The sequence below is a fragment of the Bos indicus genome, chromosome 12 (genome assembly GCF_029378745.1).
Source record: "Bos indicus isolate NIAB-ARS_2022 breed Sahiwal x Tharparkar chromosome 12, NIAB-ARS_B.indTharparkar_mat_pri_1.0, whole genome shotgun sequence".
Taxonomy (NCBI): domain Eukaryota; kingdom Metazoa; phylum Chordata; class Mammalia; order Artiodactyla; family Bovidae; genus Bos; species Bos indicus.
Genome location: NC_091771.1, coordinates 72,259,271 through 72,278,932, shown reverse-complemented (window position 1 = coordinate 72,278,932; position 19,662 = coordinate 72,259,271). Strand labels below are relative to the sequence as shown.

The following is a 19,662-nucleotide window of genomic DNA, read 5'->3' as shown; positions in this document are numbered from 1 at the left end:
AAAAAAAACATACAGATGGCCATAAAGCACGTGAAAATATGGTCAACATTTCTAATTATTAGAGAAATGCAAATCAAAACTACAGTGGGAAAAAATGAAAAAATAAAAAAAAAGCAAAAAACTACAGTGAGGTTTCAACTCACACCAGTCAGAATGACCATCATCAAAAAGTCTATGAACAATAAGTACTGAAGAGGATGTGGAGAAAAGGGAACCCTCCTACACTATTGGTGGGAACGTAAACTGGCACAGCCACTATGGAGAACAATATGGAGGTTCCTTTAAAAATTAAAAACAGAGCTACCATATGATCCAGCAATCTTACTCCAGGGCATATATCTAGAGAAAACCATAATTCCTAAGGATACATGCACCCTAATATTTACTGCAGCACTATTTACAACAGCCAGGACATGGAAGCAACCTAAAGGCCTGTCAACAGAGCAATGGACAAGGAAGATGTGGTGCCATACATACAATGGAAGGTTACCCAGCCATTAAAAAGGGCAAAATAATGCCATTTGCAGCAACATGGCTGGACCTAGAGATTTTCAAACTGAGTGAAGTAAGAGAAAAATAGAATATGATATTGCTTACATATGGAATATAACAAAAGGCTACAAATGAACTTATCTACAAAACAGAAGTAGAGTAACAGATGTAGAAAATAAACTTATGGTTACCAGGGGATAAGGGAGGGAAGGGATACATTGGAAGACTGGGACTGACACATACATACTACTATATATAAAATATTAAAAAGATAACTAATAAGAAACTACTGTAAAGTACAGAGAACTCGGTAATGATCTATATGGGAAAAGAATTTAAAAAAGAGTGGATATATGTATATGTATAGCAGATTGACTTTGCTGTACATCAGAAACTAAGACAACAGTGTAGATGACCTATACTCAAATAAAACTTAACATAAAAATGAAAGAATGGCCTGGGTGAGCCAAAGCAGGGACCCAAGGCACCACAGGTCTGCTGGAGCAGGCACGTCATATCCGGTCTTTGCTCCTAAAGATTCCGAAAGTGAAAAACAGAAATTCTTTTCTAAAGGACAATTCATTTGAAGTATTAATCAAAATGCAAATTATGAAAAAAATGTATACACGCACCCCAATGTTCGTGGGGTATGAAAAAAGAATCTTTTAAAAAGTCGATATATGCTATAACAGATTCACTTGGCTATATACCTGAAATTAACACAACATCATAAATCAACTATACGCCAATCAAAAAAAAAAATTAAATGGTCTCAACAAGGACCTACTGTAAATTAATAAGTAAATGGAAAAAAAGATAAAAGTTCTCATCAAGACACAAATGACTTCACATGGACATTGTGGAGTCACATGCTGTAGACACTTTAATATAACTCATTAGAACCAATGAGTATATATTAGACAAGATGACAAGTGCTTAATAACTACAAACAAAGCTATAAACTGTAAACATACCACAAATTTTCACATCTGTACTTACTTTCTGCCAGAATCAGGGCCCCAAAGGCAACAAGGGTGATAAAGATGGCACAGGTGACATCCAGATACACAGCGAGCCATCGGGACGTCGTCAAAAGCAGGAACCAAGCCTCTGCATTTGTGAATCATAATAAGTGTAATACATAAACAGAAAAACCATGTTCATGAGGGAGAGCATTTTCTCAGTTGAGCTACAGAAGATTTTACACAAGGTAGGACAGCAAAGTTATACACCTGTAACTTCAAAGGAACCTGAAGATTCCAGAAAACTCGGTTGAACACGAAACAACATATGGGACACGGAGGAATCAGTCCAGGAAGCATGCTTTGAAAACTTCAACCCACAGGTTATCAAGAGAAATACCATCACAGGAAAGAAGATGGAAAAACATCTCATTGGTGTGTTTCCTGCAGTGCTGGGCCTGAACATAAAGATCCTCCTCTCAAAGGGTTGACTGTTCCCAGCTCTGACAGCAGAGAGCACAGCTCACACCGTTTCCAGCACCTTCTGCCCTCACTACAGGGCCTGAGGTGGTTATTCTTAGGACAGCCAGTGTCCACATGACCATCAGCTAACAGGATCTGTATGTGGCTTTCAAAATGCCATATTATCTTCAAAATACATTAATGACTGGAAAGTTTGGCCAGGATTTTATAGACTTAGAGGAAATTCTGAATTTTCTACCTAGGTGGAAAAAAAAAAAAAAAAACCTTCACTGATACAAAGCATAATCAAGTAGGTAGCAAATCAGGAAATTATTTTCCTCAATACGTCTGCTACTCTTCATGTCTGCCATGAAAAGAGTCAGAAAATCACACCTGAGGGGCAAGAACAGACACCACCTGGTTCTGAAAATAAAATTTTTTTGGAACAGTCATTGGCTGATGTCTGATCTTTGCCTGTCTTTGTGCTACAATGGCAAAGGTGAGTAGCTGTAACATAGACAGCACACAAAGCCTACAATATTTTCTATCTGAACTTTTGGAAAAAAAGAAAAATTTATTGATTACTGCCTTAAAGAGACAGAAACCCACAGGGCACAGTGATGAAAGGACAATGCAGGCCAGTCAGGGGAGAAAAGCAAGGCTGTGATCGGGGAAGAGGGGAGCACAGAGGGGATGCTGAGAGGAAGGGGTTGGGGAGGCAGGTGTGCAGAGGACAACATGGGCTGACACACAGAGAGGCGCTGGCCAGCCGGGCCACCTGAGACAGAGGTCAGGCCTCAGAAGGCAGCACATCCCATCCTTAGAAATCATCTCCAGAAACGTACAGACCTGAGTGCAAATCCTGGTGTGCATCAAACAGCTCCTGAAACTTCTGTTCAGCTTTGTACGCCCGGATGGTCAAGAGTCCCCGGAGAGAAGATGCTAAGTGGGAAAATACCGGGCTCCGAGCTGGGGATGCAGAGACAAACAAACGACAGAGAAAGTCAGGGAGGCTGGATGAGAGGAAACCACTGTCTCCTGGACTCCGTGGTCACACATCCCGTCAAAGGGAATCCTCCATGTGACCCTCAAACTCCTGCTCACACCAGGCTTCACTTAAATGACCTGGGAATGAGAGATTCTCTTTGAAATTATCTTTGATAAATTCAAAATCCCAGCTAGGTTTAGATAAAGAAATTCTTTACTGTTTCTTTCATCAAGGTCTTCTCAAACATGCCTCCCTCCAAATTGTTCTGATGTCTTTCTAGGTGAAATTGTTCACAATTTTTTAAGTATATTGAAGTATAGTTGATTTACAACAATGTGCTAGTTTCAGGTATGTATAGTCATTCAGTTTTTTTTTTTTTTTTGATTATATTCCATTACAGGATATTACAAGATACTGAATAAAATTCTCTGTGCTTTACACTAAATTCTTGTTGTTATCTATTTGACATATTAATAGTAGTATGTCTATTAATCCCATACTTCTAATTTGTTCCTCCCCTCCTCTCAGTCCCCTTTGGTAACCACAAATTTGCTTTCCATGCTTCTGAGTCTATTTCAAGTTTGTGTACAGATTCATTTGTATTATATTTGGATTCCATGTTTAAGTGATATCATATGCGTCTTTCTCTGACTTTCTTTACTAAGAATAATACTCTCTAGATCCATTCTGAAGGAGATCAGCCCTGGAATTTCTTTGGAAGGAATGATGCTAAAGTTGAAACTCCAGTACTTTGGCCACCTCATGTGAAGAGTTGACTCATTGGAAAAGACTCTGATGATGGGAGGGATTGGGGGCAGGAGGAGAAGGGGACGACAGAGTATGAGACGGCTGGATGGCATCACTGACTGGATGGACATGAGTCTGAGTGAACTCTGGGAGTTGGTGATGGACAGGGAGGCCTAGTGTGCTGCAATTCATGGGGTCGCAAAGAGTCGGACACGACTGAGCGACTGAACTGAACTGAACTGAGATCCATCCATGTTGCTGCAAATGGCAATATTTCATTTTTTTCCATGGGTTAGTAATTATTGTTCACTAATTTTTTAACCAGTAACATTTTAAAATTTATTTCCTCATTAGAGTCCTCACCACACTGAATTTTGATGAGCTACCAGTGTTTTGTCTCCACCTTAGATCAGTAACCTAAGGGCTGCGATAGAGTCAGTACATCTCTCACCTGGGACCAGAGCCAGACCCAGGACAGGGTGAGACGAGTAAAGGGAGGGGACAATCTGCCACCTCCCCAATCCTGGGCCTCCCCCTGCACCTGTGCCAGGAGCCTCTGTGCGGGTCACAGAGCACCTGGTGATGCACCACCCTTGTGCCCTCAGGACCCAGCAGACGAGGAGCCTTTGAATGGTCTTGACTTCTGCTCCAGGAACCTGATGGATGTTTTTATATCTACCTGCTGGACACCAGTCCTGTTGTTTGGCGGACACTGTGGCATGTGACACTCACACCACCCTTTTAGAATCTGACAGTAGCCTCAGTGTCCATCTTTTGAGTGACTTCATGTGGTTTGGGCCTGATGTCACATGACTGCAGAGGCTGGAGGTATATTTTTCAAATATATCATTTCTGACATATAGTTCCTGAGGTCTCCTTTACTTTTCCTAATCTTTTCCTTTCCTTATCATTTTTGGTAACTTTAGGAGAAGAGAAATTCTCTATTTTCTTTTTACATTAGTTCCAACATGATGAAATACTTTCAAGAATAGTATTAATAGAGTGGATACTCTGTGTTAGGAAGTATGTTGTAAACAAGACCAAAATGGTCCCTGTCCTCATGGTGCTCACATCCGTCCTCCTTGGACTAAAATGCAAAGTGCAGCTGACCCATCACCAGCTCCATTTGCCTTAAGGGCCAAACCTAATCTCAGGGGCCATAACTTTCAATCACCTAATGTTAATGGTGAGAAACTCCACAGAACAGTCTGCAGAATTTCAGGGGTCTGGTTAATTGCAGTATGAATGGAAGACAGCCTGCACTGCCCTCCCAACCTGAGAGCCCCGGTACTCACTTGTACATTCCAGGCGTTTCACATCTCGTGACGTCTCTAAGAAATATCGCCGAAGAAAAAAGAAAATGATGCCAAGGGGAATCACAGATATAGCAATCCAAGGAACTGCAGCTACCATCACGCCCACCACACCAATCACAAGTAGAAATGCCTGAAATAGTGAAAATAGAGGCCTTTGTGTCAAGGATACTTTTCAAAGATAAACTTTGTTGATTTGTTAGGATTAAATTCCTTTCCTTGAAAAAACTTGTTGAAACAGCAGGGAATGCTTTCCCTTCCAAAGAAATACAATTATAGGTGGTCCTACTCTTGCCTTTAAAATTCCATGGATAGAAGAGCCTGGTGGGCTGCAATCCATGAGGTCGCTAAGAGTCAGACACGACTTCACTTTCACTTTTCACTTTCATGCATTAGAGAAGGAAATGGCAACCCACTCCAGTGTTCTTGCTTGGAGAATCCCAGGGATGAGGGAGCCTGGTGGGCTGCTGTCTATGGGGTCACAGAGTCGGACATGACTGAAGCAACTTAGCAGCAGCAGCAGCATGATGTTTATTGCATGCACCAAACACTCTGATAAGAACTTTCTAAGTATCAGCTCTTGTGATACACTCAGTAACCCTTTGAGACAGGCATTACTATTTTTAACAGATGAGAATATTTGAGGTTCAGAGAGTAGGAGTTGTATCTCAAACTATCCGGAGTCAGCAGGTGTTACTAGAGAGATGAGTGAGCATGTATCACAGTAGAGGAATCCAGATGCTTCAGCTATACATGTAGGGATAAAGCAGTGGTTAATTACAAATTCAGTGTAACATATCTAGTAACAGTATTATCTAATTTTACAAATGGAGACAGTGAGGCACAGGGAGAGGTAATGCAACTTAATGGAGACTGCAAAGCCTCTCACAAAGCTGGGAAGCCCATGTTATGAGCCATTATGACATATTTAAGCTTATTTCCAACATACAGCCACATTTTTATCATTACACTAAGTATTTAAAATACCCATTCCAAAGGTTAATGATTATAACAATACCAGATTCCAGTTACAATGTGTGTACTGTATGTAAGGCCCTGTGCTGAGTTCCATGAACATTCTCTTAATCATCATATTATCCCTTGAGATGATTTACTCTTGGGAAATGATCTTGGTCTAAAAAGACAGCAAGTAGAATAGAAAGTGAAATCATTGGTTGGTGCTGATTTAAGCACCCACCTTTATCAGGAAAAATATGATACACTGGTGGACAATATCAGGCAATAAGAATGCAATTAACATTTAGTGTCTGCCTGCCATGAAAGTGGGGTTGGGTGGTAGGGACTTGCAGATTCACCCAGTCTGGGCCAAGGCCTCCAGTGGATACAAATCCATGGTGATCTGCACAGGGCACAGGGTGTTGGGGAAACACAGGGAAGAATATCTGAATATTTTTAGACAATTCTAAGACTTAATGACTGATTTTACAGGGTTGTTTAACAAATAGAAAGAATAGCATGAATGATTTGCAGGCAGTAATCACAGTTGATGGAAATTTTGACCAAAAGCGAGCTGGGATGAGAAGGTTGGGATGCTTGTCTGAGTTAATACTGGTTGTTCTTTACAGATAAGAAATATGAGGTTGGAAGGGTAAGTGGTTGTCCTAAAGTTTCCCAGGAAGGTATTGCTTATCCTGGAGAAAGAGAGGAGCAGTTTGTACTCAGGGAATCCCAGAGCCACAGCTGCAGGCGGGAGGAACAAACAACCAGAACTGTGACTCTGTGGCCAGGAGCCCTTGGGAAGCAAACTGCATAATCTGGATGGAGACACATGTGCTTTTCCTGTTTCTCCCCACCTCTGCCGTGGTATTAAAAGAAAACTCAGAGTGAAGAGGATGGAATTCTGAAGGAATAAATTCCAATCATAAGTGGAGAAAAATAGGGCTGTCTGACCTCCCTCCAATTAGACCTACAGAAAACAATTTCTTACAGCCAATGGTTTGATTGTGCATCCCACCATGCTACAACCTTCATGTTCATGGAAAGGGGTCCTTCCAGCTCCTTCTATGTCTAGCCTTTGGTCACTTGGCTTGTCATTGTTGTTTGTCAAAAACAAAAAAAACGACTATAATGTCAATTATAAAAAATCCAAATTACTGTTTTTTAGCAGACTTGCATCATTTGATGGATAACATTCATCCATTTCAGTAATCTGGCTCTCCCTAGGTGTCTTCGCTAATGGATCAGTCATTAAAGAATCTGACTGCTATGCAGGAGACCCAGGTTTGATCCCTGGGTCAGGAAGTTCCCCTGGAGAAGGAAATGGCAACCCACTCCAGTATTTTTGCCTGGAACATCCCATGGACAGAGGAACCTGGCAGGCTAGAGTCCGTGGAGTCAAAAAGAGTCAGACAAGACTGAGCGACTAAACCACTCCAGGTGAGGGCCTTTTATGACTAACCCAGCCCGGCAGGTAACCTGGGAAGCAGAGGTAAGATCAAAATGAAAGGCTCCATGGAAGCTGTGCCAATGCTTTTTCATTAGGTACCCACTGAAGACCCATTACTAATGCTCTCAGAACCTCTGGAGTTAGGTTTGGTCTTCCAGATTTCACGGCCCTAAATTCTAAAGCAATTCAAAAAGGATGTCTTTAAAGGTTTTATTATACACACACACACACACACACACACACACACACACACACACACACAGCATATTGGTTTCCCTAGTGGCTCAGATGGTAAAGAACCTGACTATAATGCAGGACACCCAGGTTTGATCCATGGGTCTGGAAGATTCCCTAAAGAAGGGACTGGCAATCCACTCCAGTATTCTTTCCTGGAGAATTCCATGAGGAGCCTGGCAGGCTACAGTCCATGGGATCCGAAAGAGTTGGACATGACCGAGCACTTTTACTTTTATATGTATATACAGTTGTGAATCTTTTATTGCCAGCCATCTCAGACCCTTTATAGAATTTTGTAGAAGATGAAAACAGTATCTAAAAAAAAAGTTAACATCTGAAGAAGTAGACAAAAGTTCCTAGTGTACAACAAACACACAATAAATCCCTTTCTTGAAGCCGACCTCATTTCTTTCTTCTACATTCCCAGGAATTCCTAAAAGGCCAATTCAAGCTACACACAATTCCCCCCCTCTGGTTGGATTCCCGGCCCATCTGATGGACCACATTACCATGACCGGTGCTTCTGCACCACTGTCACAGTATGGCACAGAGACTAGGATGGATATATAGAAAGAAGCATATTGACCCAAGTCCTGATACCGCCCAAACAAGGAGAACTGTTACTTTTATGTATTTTCATATATTTCCCATTTAGAGCACACCATTTGGGAAATTCTATCCAAAGTCTATGAATCCACATGGACAAATAAAAAACAAATTTTTAGATGAGATCTTCCACTTAAGAGAAAATGGTGATTTTTCACAATTCAGAAAAATTCTTCAGTTTGCAGAGAATGACAGTCTATACCTGGAGGAGAAATTCCATTAACCCATTATTGTGCTGAGATAGACCTGCAATGTGGAAGACCTGGCTTTAATCCCTGGGTTGGGAAGATCCCCTGGAGGAGGGCATGGCAACCCTCTCCAGTATTCTTGCCTGCTGAATCCCCATGGACAGAGGAGCCTGGAGGGCTACAGTCCATGAGGTTGTAAAGAGTCAGACACAGCTGAGCGACTAAGTGTACAAGCTTAACACTAACCGAGGGTCAGTGCTAAGTCTTCATGTAAGCAGATACAGTAGCTTGCACGTCTCAGGGAGTTTAGAGATCAGCTCTGATTCTCAAATCCCTCCTTCATCACCTCTGTCTCCTTTGACATAATCAAACCCATAGGTCTGTTAAATTAGGACATTATAAAACATCAGTGAGTCTTAGCTATATGGTGAGATCTACACAAACCCTGGACTTCCTTGTTGACTCAGATGGTGAAAGATCTGCCTGCAATGCAGGAAGACCAGGGTTTGATCCCTCAGTTGGGAAGATCCCCTGGAAAAGAGAATGGCACCTCACTCCATTATTCTTGCCTGGAGAATTCCATGGACAGAGGAGGCTGGCAGTCCACAGTCCACAAGATTGCAAAGATTCGGACACAACTGAGCAACTAACATGCACACACACACACACGTACAAACCCTAAGACTAAGCTTTTCAAAGCCTGCCCTTTGCTTGGGATACATTTATCACATTCTTCATCCCTCATTTGTCTGGCTTGGATCTTTTCACAACCATGTAAGCTCTTTCCAACCATGTAAGGACCTGGGTATCCTTCAATTTGCTCCCAACTGAGAGTAATGGCTAACTCCACTGAGAGTGAATGGTGGGGTTTGGTTCACAGTTTGTTAACCAGTACAACAGGAAGCTTCAGGAAAACATGGTGTATTTCTTCTTTAATGTTTAGTGTATCTCATTGAGCAATAGCTTCCTTTCTACTTTTGTCAGGGTTCAAGATTTTTATAAAACTTAAGTCTGGAGTCCACTTATTTGCTAATTTGACAAGGTACACCTTAAGAAGAAGAGCATTATAAAAGTATATCACAGGGAAATCTTCTCAACATCCCATGGTAACTTATATGAGAAAATAATCTAAAAAATAATGAATATATGTATATGTATAACTGAACCACTTTGCTGTACATCTGAAATAAACACAGTATTATAAATCAACTATATTCCAATAAAATTAAAAAATATTTTAAAGAAAAAAGTCTTAAAAAAGCTAAAAGTCAAGGCTTTTGAGCTATATCTTATAAGTAACAAAGCAGCATTTTAAAGTATGTAGAAGAATGAAAATAAGAAAAAAATAGACTCTTGAGAGTCCCTGAGGCAGCAAGTAGGGCAAATCAGTCAATCCCAAAGGAAATCAACACTGATTATTCCTTGGAAAGACTGGATGCTGAAGCTGAAACTCCAATACCTTGGCCACTTGATGTGAAGAACTGATTCATTGGAAAAGAGCCTGATGCTGGGAAAGATTGATGGCAGGAGGAGAAGGGAGCGACTGAGGATGAGATGGTTCAACAGCATCATCAACTGAATGAAGGTGAGTTTGAACAAACTCTGGGAGATATTGAAGGACAGGCAAAACTGGCATGCTGTAGCCCATGAGGTCGCAAAAAGTAAGACACAACTGAGCAACTAAATGGAAAAAGACACAAATGAAAAGAAAACTAACTTCTAAGCAGGAAAATCAACAAACTCAAAGTTGGTTCTTTGAAATCACCACAAAATGCAAAAGAAAAGAAAGGGGGGGGGGAAATTGCTATTAATATGAATTAAAAGAGGATAATACAAGACATTGGGCTTTCCTGTAACTCAGACAGTAAAGAAGCTGCTTGTAACATGGGAGACCCAGGTTTGATCCCTGGGTTGAGAAGATCCCCTGGAAAAGGAAATGGCAACCAATATACTCCAGTATTCTTGCCTGGAGAATCCAATGGACAGAGGAGCCTGACAGGCTACAGTCCAGGGGGTTGGAAAGAGTCGGACATGATTGAGCAACTAATGCCTTAGCTTTCATTGAAATACAAATGATACCATGACCATTATATAGAGAATATAATAAAAATCATAATGTAAAGGATGAATGTCTTTAAAATGACATAAAAAACTAACATAATGACATAGAAAATCTGAATAATTGTATATATATTTAAGAATTTGAATCTTTTATTTTCTCAGTTCTGTTCCATCACTCAGTCATATCCAACTCTTTGAAACCCCATGGACTGCAGCAGGACAGACTTCTCTGTCCATCACCAACTCCCGGAACTTACTCAAACTCATGTCCATTGAGTCAGTAATGCCATCCAATCATTTAATCCTATGTCATCTCCTTTTTCTCCCACCTTCAATCTTTCCCAGCATCAAGGTCTTTTCCAATGAGTCAGTTCTTCACATCAGGTGGCCAAAGTATTGGAATTTCAGCTTCAGCATCACTCCTTCCAATGAACACCCAGGACTGATCTCCTTTAGGATGGACTGGTTGGATCTCCTTGCAGTCCAAGGGACTCTCAAGAGTCTTCTCCAACACCACAGTTCAAAACCATCAATTCTTCAGCACTCAGCTTTCTTATAGTCCAACTCTCATGTCCATACATGACTACTGGAAAAACCATAGCCTTGACTAGAAGGACCTTTGTTGCAAAGTGATGTCTCTGCTTTTGAATATGCTGTCTAGGTTGGTCATAGCTTTTCCTCCAAGGAGCAAGTGTCTTTTAATTTCATGGCTGCAGTCACCATCTGCAGTGATTTTGGAGCCCCCAAAAATAAAATCTGCCACTGTTTGCATTGTTTCTCCATCTATTTGCCATGGAGTGATGGGACCAAATGCCATGATCTTAGTTTTCTGAATGTTGAGTTTTAAGCCAACGTTTTCACTCTCCTCTTTCACTTTCATCAAGAGGATCTTTAGTTCTTCTTTACTTTCTGCCATAAGGGTTGTGCCATCTGCATATCTGAGGTTATTGATATTTCTCCCGGCAATCATGATTCCAGCTTGTGCTTCATCCAGTCCAGCATTTCGCATGTTATACTCATCATATAAGTTAAATAAGGAGCGTGAGAATATAAAACCTTGATGTACTCCTTTCCCTATTTGGAACCAGTCTGCTGTTTCATGTCCAGTTCTAACTGTTGCTTCTTGAACAGCATACAGATTTCTCAGGAGGCAGGTAAGGTGGTCTGGTATTCCCATCTCTTTCAGAATGATCCACACAGTAAAAGGCTTTGGTGTTGTCAGTAAAGCAGAAGTTTTTCTGGAACTCTTGCTTTTTCTGCAATCCAACAGATGTTGGCAATTTGATCTCTAGTTCCTCTGCCTTTTCTAAAACCAGCTTGAATATCTGGAAGTTCACAGTTCACATACTATTGAAGTCTGGCTTGGAGAATTTTGAGCATTACTTTGGTAGCATGTGAGAAGAGTGCAATTGTGTGGTAGTTTGAACATTCCTTGACATTGCCTTTCTTTGGGATTGGAATGAAAACTGACCTTTTCCTATGGCCACTGCTGAATTTTCTAAATCTGGCATATTGAGTGCAGCACTTTCACAGCACCATCTTCTAGGATTTGAAATAGCTCAACTGGAATTTGATCACCTCTACTAGCTTTGTTTGTAGTGATGCTTCCTAAGGACCACTTGATTTCACATTCCAGGATGTCTGGCTCTAAGTGAGTGATCACACCATTGTTTTTATCTGGGTCATGAAGATCTTTTTTGTACAGTTCTTCTATGTATTCTTGCCATCTGTTCTTAATATCTTCTGCTTCTGTTAGGTCCATACCATTTCTGTCCTTTATTGTGCCCATCTTTGCATGAAATATTCCCTTGGTATCACTAATTTTCTTCAAGAGATCTCTTGAAGAGGTCTTTACCATTCTATCGCTTTCCTATATTTCTTTGCATTGATCACTGAGCAAGGCTTTCTTATCTCTCCTTGCTTTCCTTTGGAACTGCATTCAAATGGATATTATATTTCCTTTTCTCCTTTGCCTTTAGCTTTTCTTCTTTTCTCAGCTATTTGTAAGACCTCCACAGATAACCATTTTGCCTTTTTGCATTTCTTTTTCTTGGGGATATTCTTGATCAATGCCTCCTGTACAATGTCATGAACTTCTGTCTTTAGTTCTTCAGATACTCTATCAGATCTAATCTTTTGAATCTATTTGTCACTTTCACTGTATAATCATAAAGGATTTGATTTAGGTCATAGCTGAATGGTCTAGGGGTTTTCCCTACTTTCTTCAATTTAAGTCTGAATTTGGCAATACGGAGTTCATGATCTGAGCCACAGTCAGCTCCCATCTTGGTTTTGCTGATTGTATAGAACGTCTCCATCTTTGGCTGCAAAGCATATAATCAATCTGATTTCAGTATTGACCATCTGGTGACGTCCATGTATACAGTCTTCTCTTGTGTTGTTGTGTTGTTTCATTTTACTTTATTTTATTGTTTTGGCCATGCCATGCAGCTTGTGGGATCTTAGTTTTCCTACCAGCAATTGGACCCAGGCACATAACAGTAAAAGCACCAAGTCCTGACCATTGGAACACCAGAGAATTTCCTGAATACATAATTTTTTAATTTTCCACAGAAAATACTTTAAGTCTGGAAGGCTTCACAAAAATATTTTGCAGAAAAGTTTTACCAAACTTTTCCAGGGTACATGAGTCCAGCATTATCATGATATAAAGACCAGATGAAGACATTAAAAGAAGGAAAAATTAAAAACGTAACTGTCTTGGGATATTAAACAACATACCAATGAACTGAATCTAGCAATATAAAAAAGATAATACTCCACAATCTAACTTAACTGGGCAAATCCAAAATGCTCAGGGTTGGCTGTTACCAAGGACAGACTGGAACCCTCGGGTAGGAGCTGATGCTGTTCTCCACAAGCAGAATTTCTTTTTACTTCAGGGAAGGCTTAGTTCTTAAAGCCTTACAACTGACTGAACTGTGCCCACTGGACTATGTAGGATAATTGTTCCTACTTAAAATAAACTGATAATGGATTTCAATCACATCTACAAAATACCTACAGAGCAACACACAGATCACTTTTTCATTGAATAACTGAGGAATGTAGTCTGGTCAAGCTGACACATTAAAGTGGACATTAAAAATGGAAATATTTCCCACGTATTTTCTTGAGGCTACATAATTCTGATAGAAAAGGCTGACAAAATATTTTAAAAAGGTAATTATAGACCAATATCCTTCATAAACAACAGATACAAAAATTCTTGACAACCTACATACAGCAATACATAAAAGCAATGCTACATTACAACCAAGTAAACTCTATTCCAGGAATGTTAAGTTTAACTTTTTCAATCTGACAACAGATGCCTACCTACAAAATTGGAATTAATATTATTTATAGTGAAAAAATATATTGAAAAATTTTGCCCTAAGAGTACAAGATTAACTGATCTAACCCAATTCTCTTCAACACGAACTGAAAACTCCAGCCACAAGTCAAGAAAAGGAAATAAAAGTCATAATTATTGGAAATGAAGATACAAAACTGTCATTATTACAGCTGACATGACTGTATATGGACAAAATCCTACAGAACTAAAAAAGAAAAAAAAAAAAAAAACTACTGCCATCAACTCCAGGCAATGCAAAGTTAATTCACACATAAATCAACTATATTTCTATAGACTAACAACCAGCAAGTTTATAATGGTATCAGAAACAAGCCTTCTCTAGTGGTCCAAGTAGTTAAGAATCCATCTGCCAATGCAGGAAACACGGTTTCCATCCTTGGGAAGAATCCACATGCGCAGAGCAGCTAAGCCCATGTGCCACAACTGCTGAAGCCCATGCACCCTACAGCCCATGTTTTTTTTTTTTTTTTTTTTTAACCTTACATTAAAAAAATTTTTTTAATTATTATTATTTTTTTTACTTTACAATATTGTATTGATTTTGCCATACATCAACATGCATCCACCACAGGTGTACACATGTTCCCCATCCTGAACCCCCCTCCCACCTCCAGCCCATGTTTTTCAACAGGAAAAGCCACCAGAATGGGAAGCCCACCCACAGCAACTAGTCACCCACTCTCCCCGCAAATAAAGAAAGCCCACGAGTAGCAAAGGCATAGTACATCCAAAAATAAATAAATAATTTTAAAAACAATCTAATAATACCATGAATAAATTTAACCAAGAAGTGTAAGATGGCTATACTAAAAATCACAACATATTTCTAAAATTAAAAAAGACCTAAATAAGCATAGAAAGATATATATTCATAATTACAGATCCAATATTGTTAAGACTCAGACTTCTCAAATAACCTATGGCTAAAAGGAAATATTGATAAAATTTTCAGCAGGCTTTTATTTAAAAGCAAATTGGAAGGCTTCTAACATTTATACATAAAAGTAAAGGATCCAGAATGCCCAAATTAACCTTGACAAAGAACTACAAAGACAATTTAAACTATGGGCTTCATTTCTTTTTAAAATGTACAGTAATTAAGAATGCAGTATTGGTATAAGGATCTAAATATTGGTATAAACTGCAACTTTTGAGGAACAAAATAAATTATACAGATGCAGATTACTTTAATTCAATGCATAAAAGTGTTTAAAAATGTGTCCAGAATAATTGGAAAAAATAAACTTCAACCACTAATTACTCTTTCACATACAAAAAGTAGTGCAAGATGCATCAATATCTAAAAAGGCAGAACATAGAAAAGTATCTTCACTCTCCTAAGGATGTGCAAAGATTTCTTAGGATACAAAAACATCAACTACAAAAGAAAAGAAAAAAATGGTAAACATTAGATGTGATCAAAATTAAACCCTGATCTCTACTGAGGATATAAATGGCAAGCCACTGACTGGACGAAAATATCCACAAAGCACTAGTATTACATATATATTAAAAATAAACATCCCTAAGGGGGATTTGAGGAAGGGTTTGGGGAAGGGATCAACACCCACAGAGATCTCAAAATGACAAAGTCATTGTTCAGTGGGAGAGGCTGGAATACTCACTACACACTTTCCCTGACATCTCCACACAGTGAAATGTAAGTGTCAGTGGTGCTGAGACAAGTAAAGGCTGCAAAAGCCAGTGACCCATAATAACCTATTACACTGAGTCTCAGGCTTCGTTCTCAATATCCAGATGCACTGGCCTGTTCTTTTGTGCTCCTCTCTCTGGAAAGAAATGACTGAGGACACCTCCTTCACATCTTCTTTTTCTTGGGCATTTTCACTTCATAAAACTGCAGTCAGTTTTCTATGTGTGCTGAGGAGGTAATGACACAGACCCTCATGGTCTCACCACTGGTTGCTCAAGAGGCCTCAGAATAAGCCCTTTGTGTCCACGGAAGGATGTGACGAGTCAGTTGAGTTCTGCCAAGCTGCTGACTTTTTTTTCCCCTGAATGAGGGGTGTGTGGGAAATAAGCATTTTACAACTTAGTTTTCCTCAATAAATTATCGTATTTTGCTGAGAGCAGCTGTGTGCAAGTTCACACACTCAGAACAGTCCCAAACTTTTTTTTGAAAACTAAAATGCCTAAACTTAAAATGCCTGAATTTAGGCATTTTAACTTCCACATCTTACCTTCAATTTCACTTGTTTAGCAATAGGAAGACTCCTTGGAGATGATGATTTCAATGACAAGAATTGTAGATAATTGAGATCCTTATTCAGTCCTATTTGGGACTTTGGCAAATTGTATGAAAATTATATTGCTCTGAAATAGTTAATGTCAGTGGTCTGTCTTGAAAACAACTGATTTTTATTCTGTGAGTCTACCGGAGAAAGCATCCATTAAAAACTTTAAGGATTACAAACCTAGAATCTGTGTGATACAAACTCATGAGATGATATTTATGGGCCTGGAAACTGTCTCTGAAAATACCTTTAATGCAGCATAATGTCATTTTGCCAAAGGCAAAAGGAGACGAGGGCAGCAGAGAATGAGATGGCTGATGGCATCACCGATTCAATGGACATGAATTTGGGCAAACTCCGGGAGATAGTGAGGGACAGAAAGGTCTGGCGTGCTGCAGTCTATGGGGTGGCAAAGGGTCAGACATGACTTAGCGACTGAACAATAACAAATGCCACTGTCATCAGACTATTTCTCTTACCTAAAACACACGTGGTATTTTTAAAATTAGGTATCTATTACTTAGTATTCAACATACATTTAGATGTTATGCGAAAAATAATACTAAAATGCCCTCATTTTTATCTGCACAACAAACCTTAGGAAGCGAGTATTATTTTCTCCATTTTACAGAAAGGAGAGTGGGGCAGCTTTGTGGGGGTAGAGATGGTAAGAGGGAGAGCTGGGACAGGGGCTTAGAAAGGGAGACTGTGGGGCTCTGCACTGCCACAATTTAAAGCTGTTGACATCATGAATGATTATCAGGTGCAATCACACCACATAAGTTGATTTTTTATGCTGTTTTACTTCATCCTTAGAAAAAGTGAACAGCTCCAATTTTCCCAACAACTCTAATGCGACTGAACGGGAAACCTATCTGGTAGCTGTCAGTGTACAGGATGGTGCACAAACTCATGATCGCCCTCTGTTGGGAGGCGGTCTCTGAGTTACATCGTCTTAGTGGATGGATTGTCCCGCAGTGTGGACCACTACACAGAATCCAGGCTTTTCATTAGCCACACTTGGTATCACTATTACAAAATATTAAATAAATTATCTGATATTCCATTTATGAAATCTCTCATTTATGAAATGAGAAGGAATTAGATGAGGAAAAGAGTAATACATACTTTAGAAGTAAATACATACTTGAAGTAATAAAAATAAAAACGATCAAGAATTTTCCAAGGTTTAGCAAATACACCAAGGATGAGCAGAACCATCAAAAATGAGTTTGAACACATTTGGCTCTAAACAAAAGTGAACAACACCATTCCAAGCCTTTCCCTTCCCCCCTCTCAGCTGGTGACAGACAGAAAGACTGGGTCCCACACAGGAACTCTGCTTCTACCAGCACCTCATGCCCCACCATCCACAGAAGCCTTTTCCTCTCCTCTGGGATCAAAGGTCACCTCCTAGAAGCTCTGGCTACCCCTGGACTAGGTTCCTTAACTGCCTCCAGCCCCCACATACAGTTTGCCTTCCAAGATTTCCTCCACGGAGCTCCCACAATTAGGATTCCAAAGCCATCAAGGGGTGAGTCTCTGAATGTCTTCCTTCCCTGGGGGACTGGAGGAGACCAATAAGGACAGGGCTTCATGCCTGACTCACCCCTGTACCTCAGGGCCTCAACTCTAATCCCTGTTTGTTGAAGAGAAGGAGGGAAGAGAGGGCAAAAACCACCCACCATCGCTCATACTCCCCTCCCAGAAACTAAAATCTCAAACAACCAGCAACATCTCCTCACACCCTACATCCAGATGGGCCTCTCTTCTGATTTATTCAAACTCCTTCCAGGAGTAGCCTGTCTTCACCTCAACTCCCTCCACGCCTCCTGAATTTGCAGCCCTTTGCTCTCTAACTCCTCCCATCTGAAACCTGCTCCTCAGGTCACCAGACACCTCCTGATTTCAAATCAATCAACAAGTTTCCGTGGACTCACCTCGTTTGCACTAAACAGACCTGTCTTCCTTAGGTCTCCACTGTATCTCCTCCTCTCATCCTTGCTGTTCATTATGTGTCTTCTGTACTTCCCTTCTCTCTCTGCTTCTCTCTGAATATCAAGCCTTCCCTAAGCTTCTGATCTTGGCTCCTAAACTGCTTCCCTCTCTCTTGGCAATATTATCCATCTTCAGAGATTTAACTACTTGCTCAGTGAAGAATACATAAGCTCCATGCTCATGCCAGGCCTCTCTATCAAAGAGCAGACTCTTACTTCTAATGAACTACAGGATGCCTCCACCAAACTTCAAGATAATTGAACGACAAGTGGTAGAGGAGGGAATGGAAATCAGCTGGACTAGAATTTTCTCTCCTCTTTAATGAGAATATTTCCTACTGAAATCAGGTAGCATCTATCCCTGTCCCTCTATATGCCATGCAAAATATGTGACAAATTTTAATTATGAGGACTAACAAACCATAAGCTAAGAACACAGTGGAAACCCAACCTTGGCCTAGCTTACTGTAGCAAAGAAACAGAACCTTTCACAAAATCCTTTCAAAGGAATTCACAATCACTGTCAAAACATGACACTGTTTTCAGGGAAAAATTGTTTCTGGGGATAAATTATGTAGCTAAACCCAGCAGGGCACATTTATAAAATAAGTCTGCAAAAGAGAAGAAAACAATTAGACATCTTCGCAGGAAAAGTCTTCTGCCTCTGAGTCTCAGCTTAGTTCTCACTGGTAACAGTGGAAGTCTTGCCCACTGGCTGCGCTGTCTGTAGGACCATGTTGCACTGTTCATTGCTGCATTTCTGTGTGCAGCTTTGGACAAATGCATTTCATTTCCAAAATTAACACTTGGAAAGAAAAAGTAAATTCCCCACAGGCTTAATCACTGATAAGTAGACAGAATAACAGAAAAAAAGAAAAACAAATACACTCCATAAAAGCAACAGCACTGAATATGACAATGAGAGCTGAGATGACCTAACATCATTCCTTAGACTCTCAAGTTCACAGACAAACAGGCTGGGTAGAAGGGATTTCTGTAAGTCTTTGTCTCTCTTTCTTTTTTAAGAACTACAAGTGGTAGATAAGGAAACGGCAACCTTAGAAGGAAATGGCAACCCACTCCAGTATTCTTGCCTGGAGAATCGCAGGGACAGGGGAGTCTGGTGGGCTCCCTATGGGGTCACACAGAGTCGGACATGACTGAAGCAACTTAGCAGCAGCTTAGCAGCAAGACAGAGTAATCAGCTTATGAAAAGCAAAACTGCCTACAAAACCAAAAAACATTTTCTGAGATGACTTTGGTCCCGTAATCAAATTACTGGCTTAAAGCCTTTGTATCTTCAATAAGCGCTCTCTATTGTCCTTTTTGGACTTCCCAGGTGGCTTAGTGGTAAGAATCTACCTGCAGTGAAGGAGACTCCAGAGACACAAACTTGATCTCTGGGTCAGGAATATCCCCTGAACAAGGAAATGGCAACCCACTCTAGTATTCTTGCCTGAGAAATCCCATCAATGGAAGAGCCTGGCAAGCTGCAGTCTATGCGGTCACAAAAGAGCCGTACACAACTTAGTGCTAACAACAACATTGTCCTTGTTAAAGTATTATTC

General features: G+C 40.2%; 1 protein-coding gene across 2 annotated transcripts in view; it reads right to left on the bottom strand.

The window, feature by feature from the left end:
* LOC139186117 (ATP-binding cassette sub-family C member 4-like) overlaps positions 1-19,662 on the bottom strand; it is a 177,629-nt gene that overhangs the window by 69,388 nt on the left and 88,579 nt on the right. For both annotated transcript variants that reach the window (XM_070799893.1, XM_070799894.1), the window contains exons 21-23: positions 4,947-5,097; positions 2,766-2,885; positions 1,492-1,602 (exon numbers count right to left, since the gene is read on the bottom strand). In XM_070799893.1, coding sequence (XP_070655994.1) covers positions 1,492-1,602; positions 2,766-2,885; positions 4,947-5,097 — 382 coding nt within the window. The remainder of the gene's footprint in view (positions 1-1,491; positions 1,603-2,765; positions 2,886-4,946; positions 5,098-19,662) is intronic.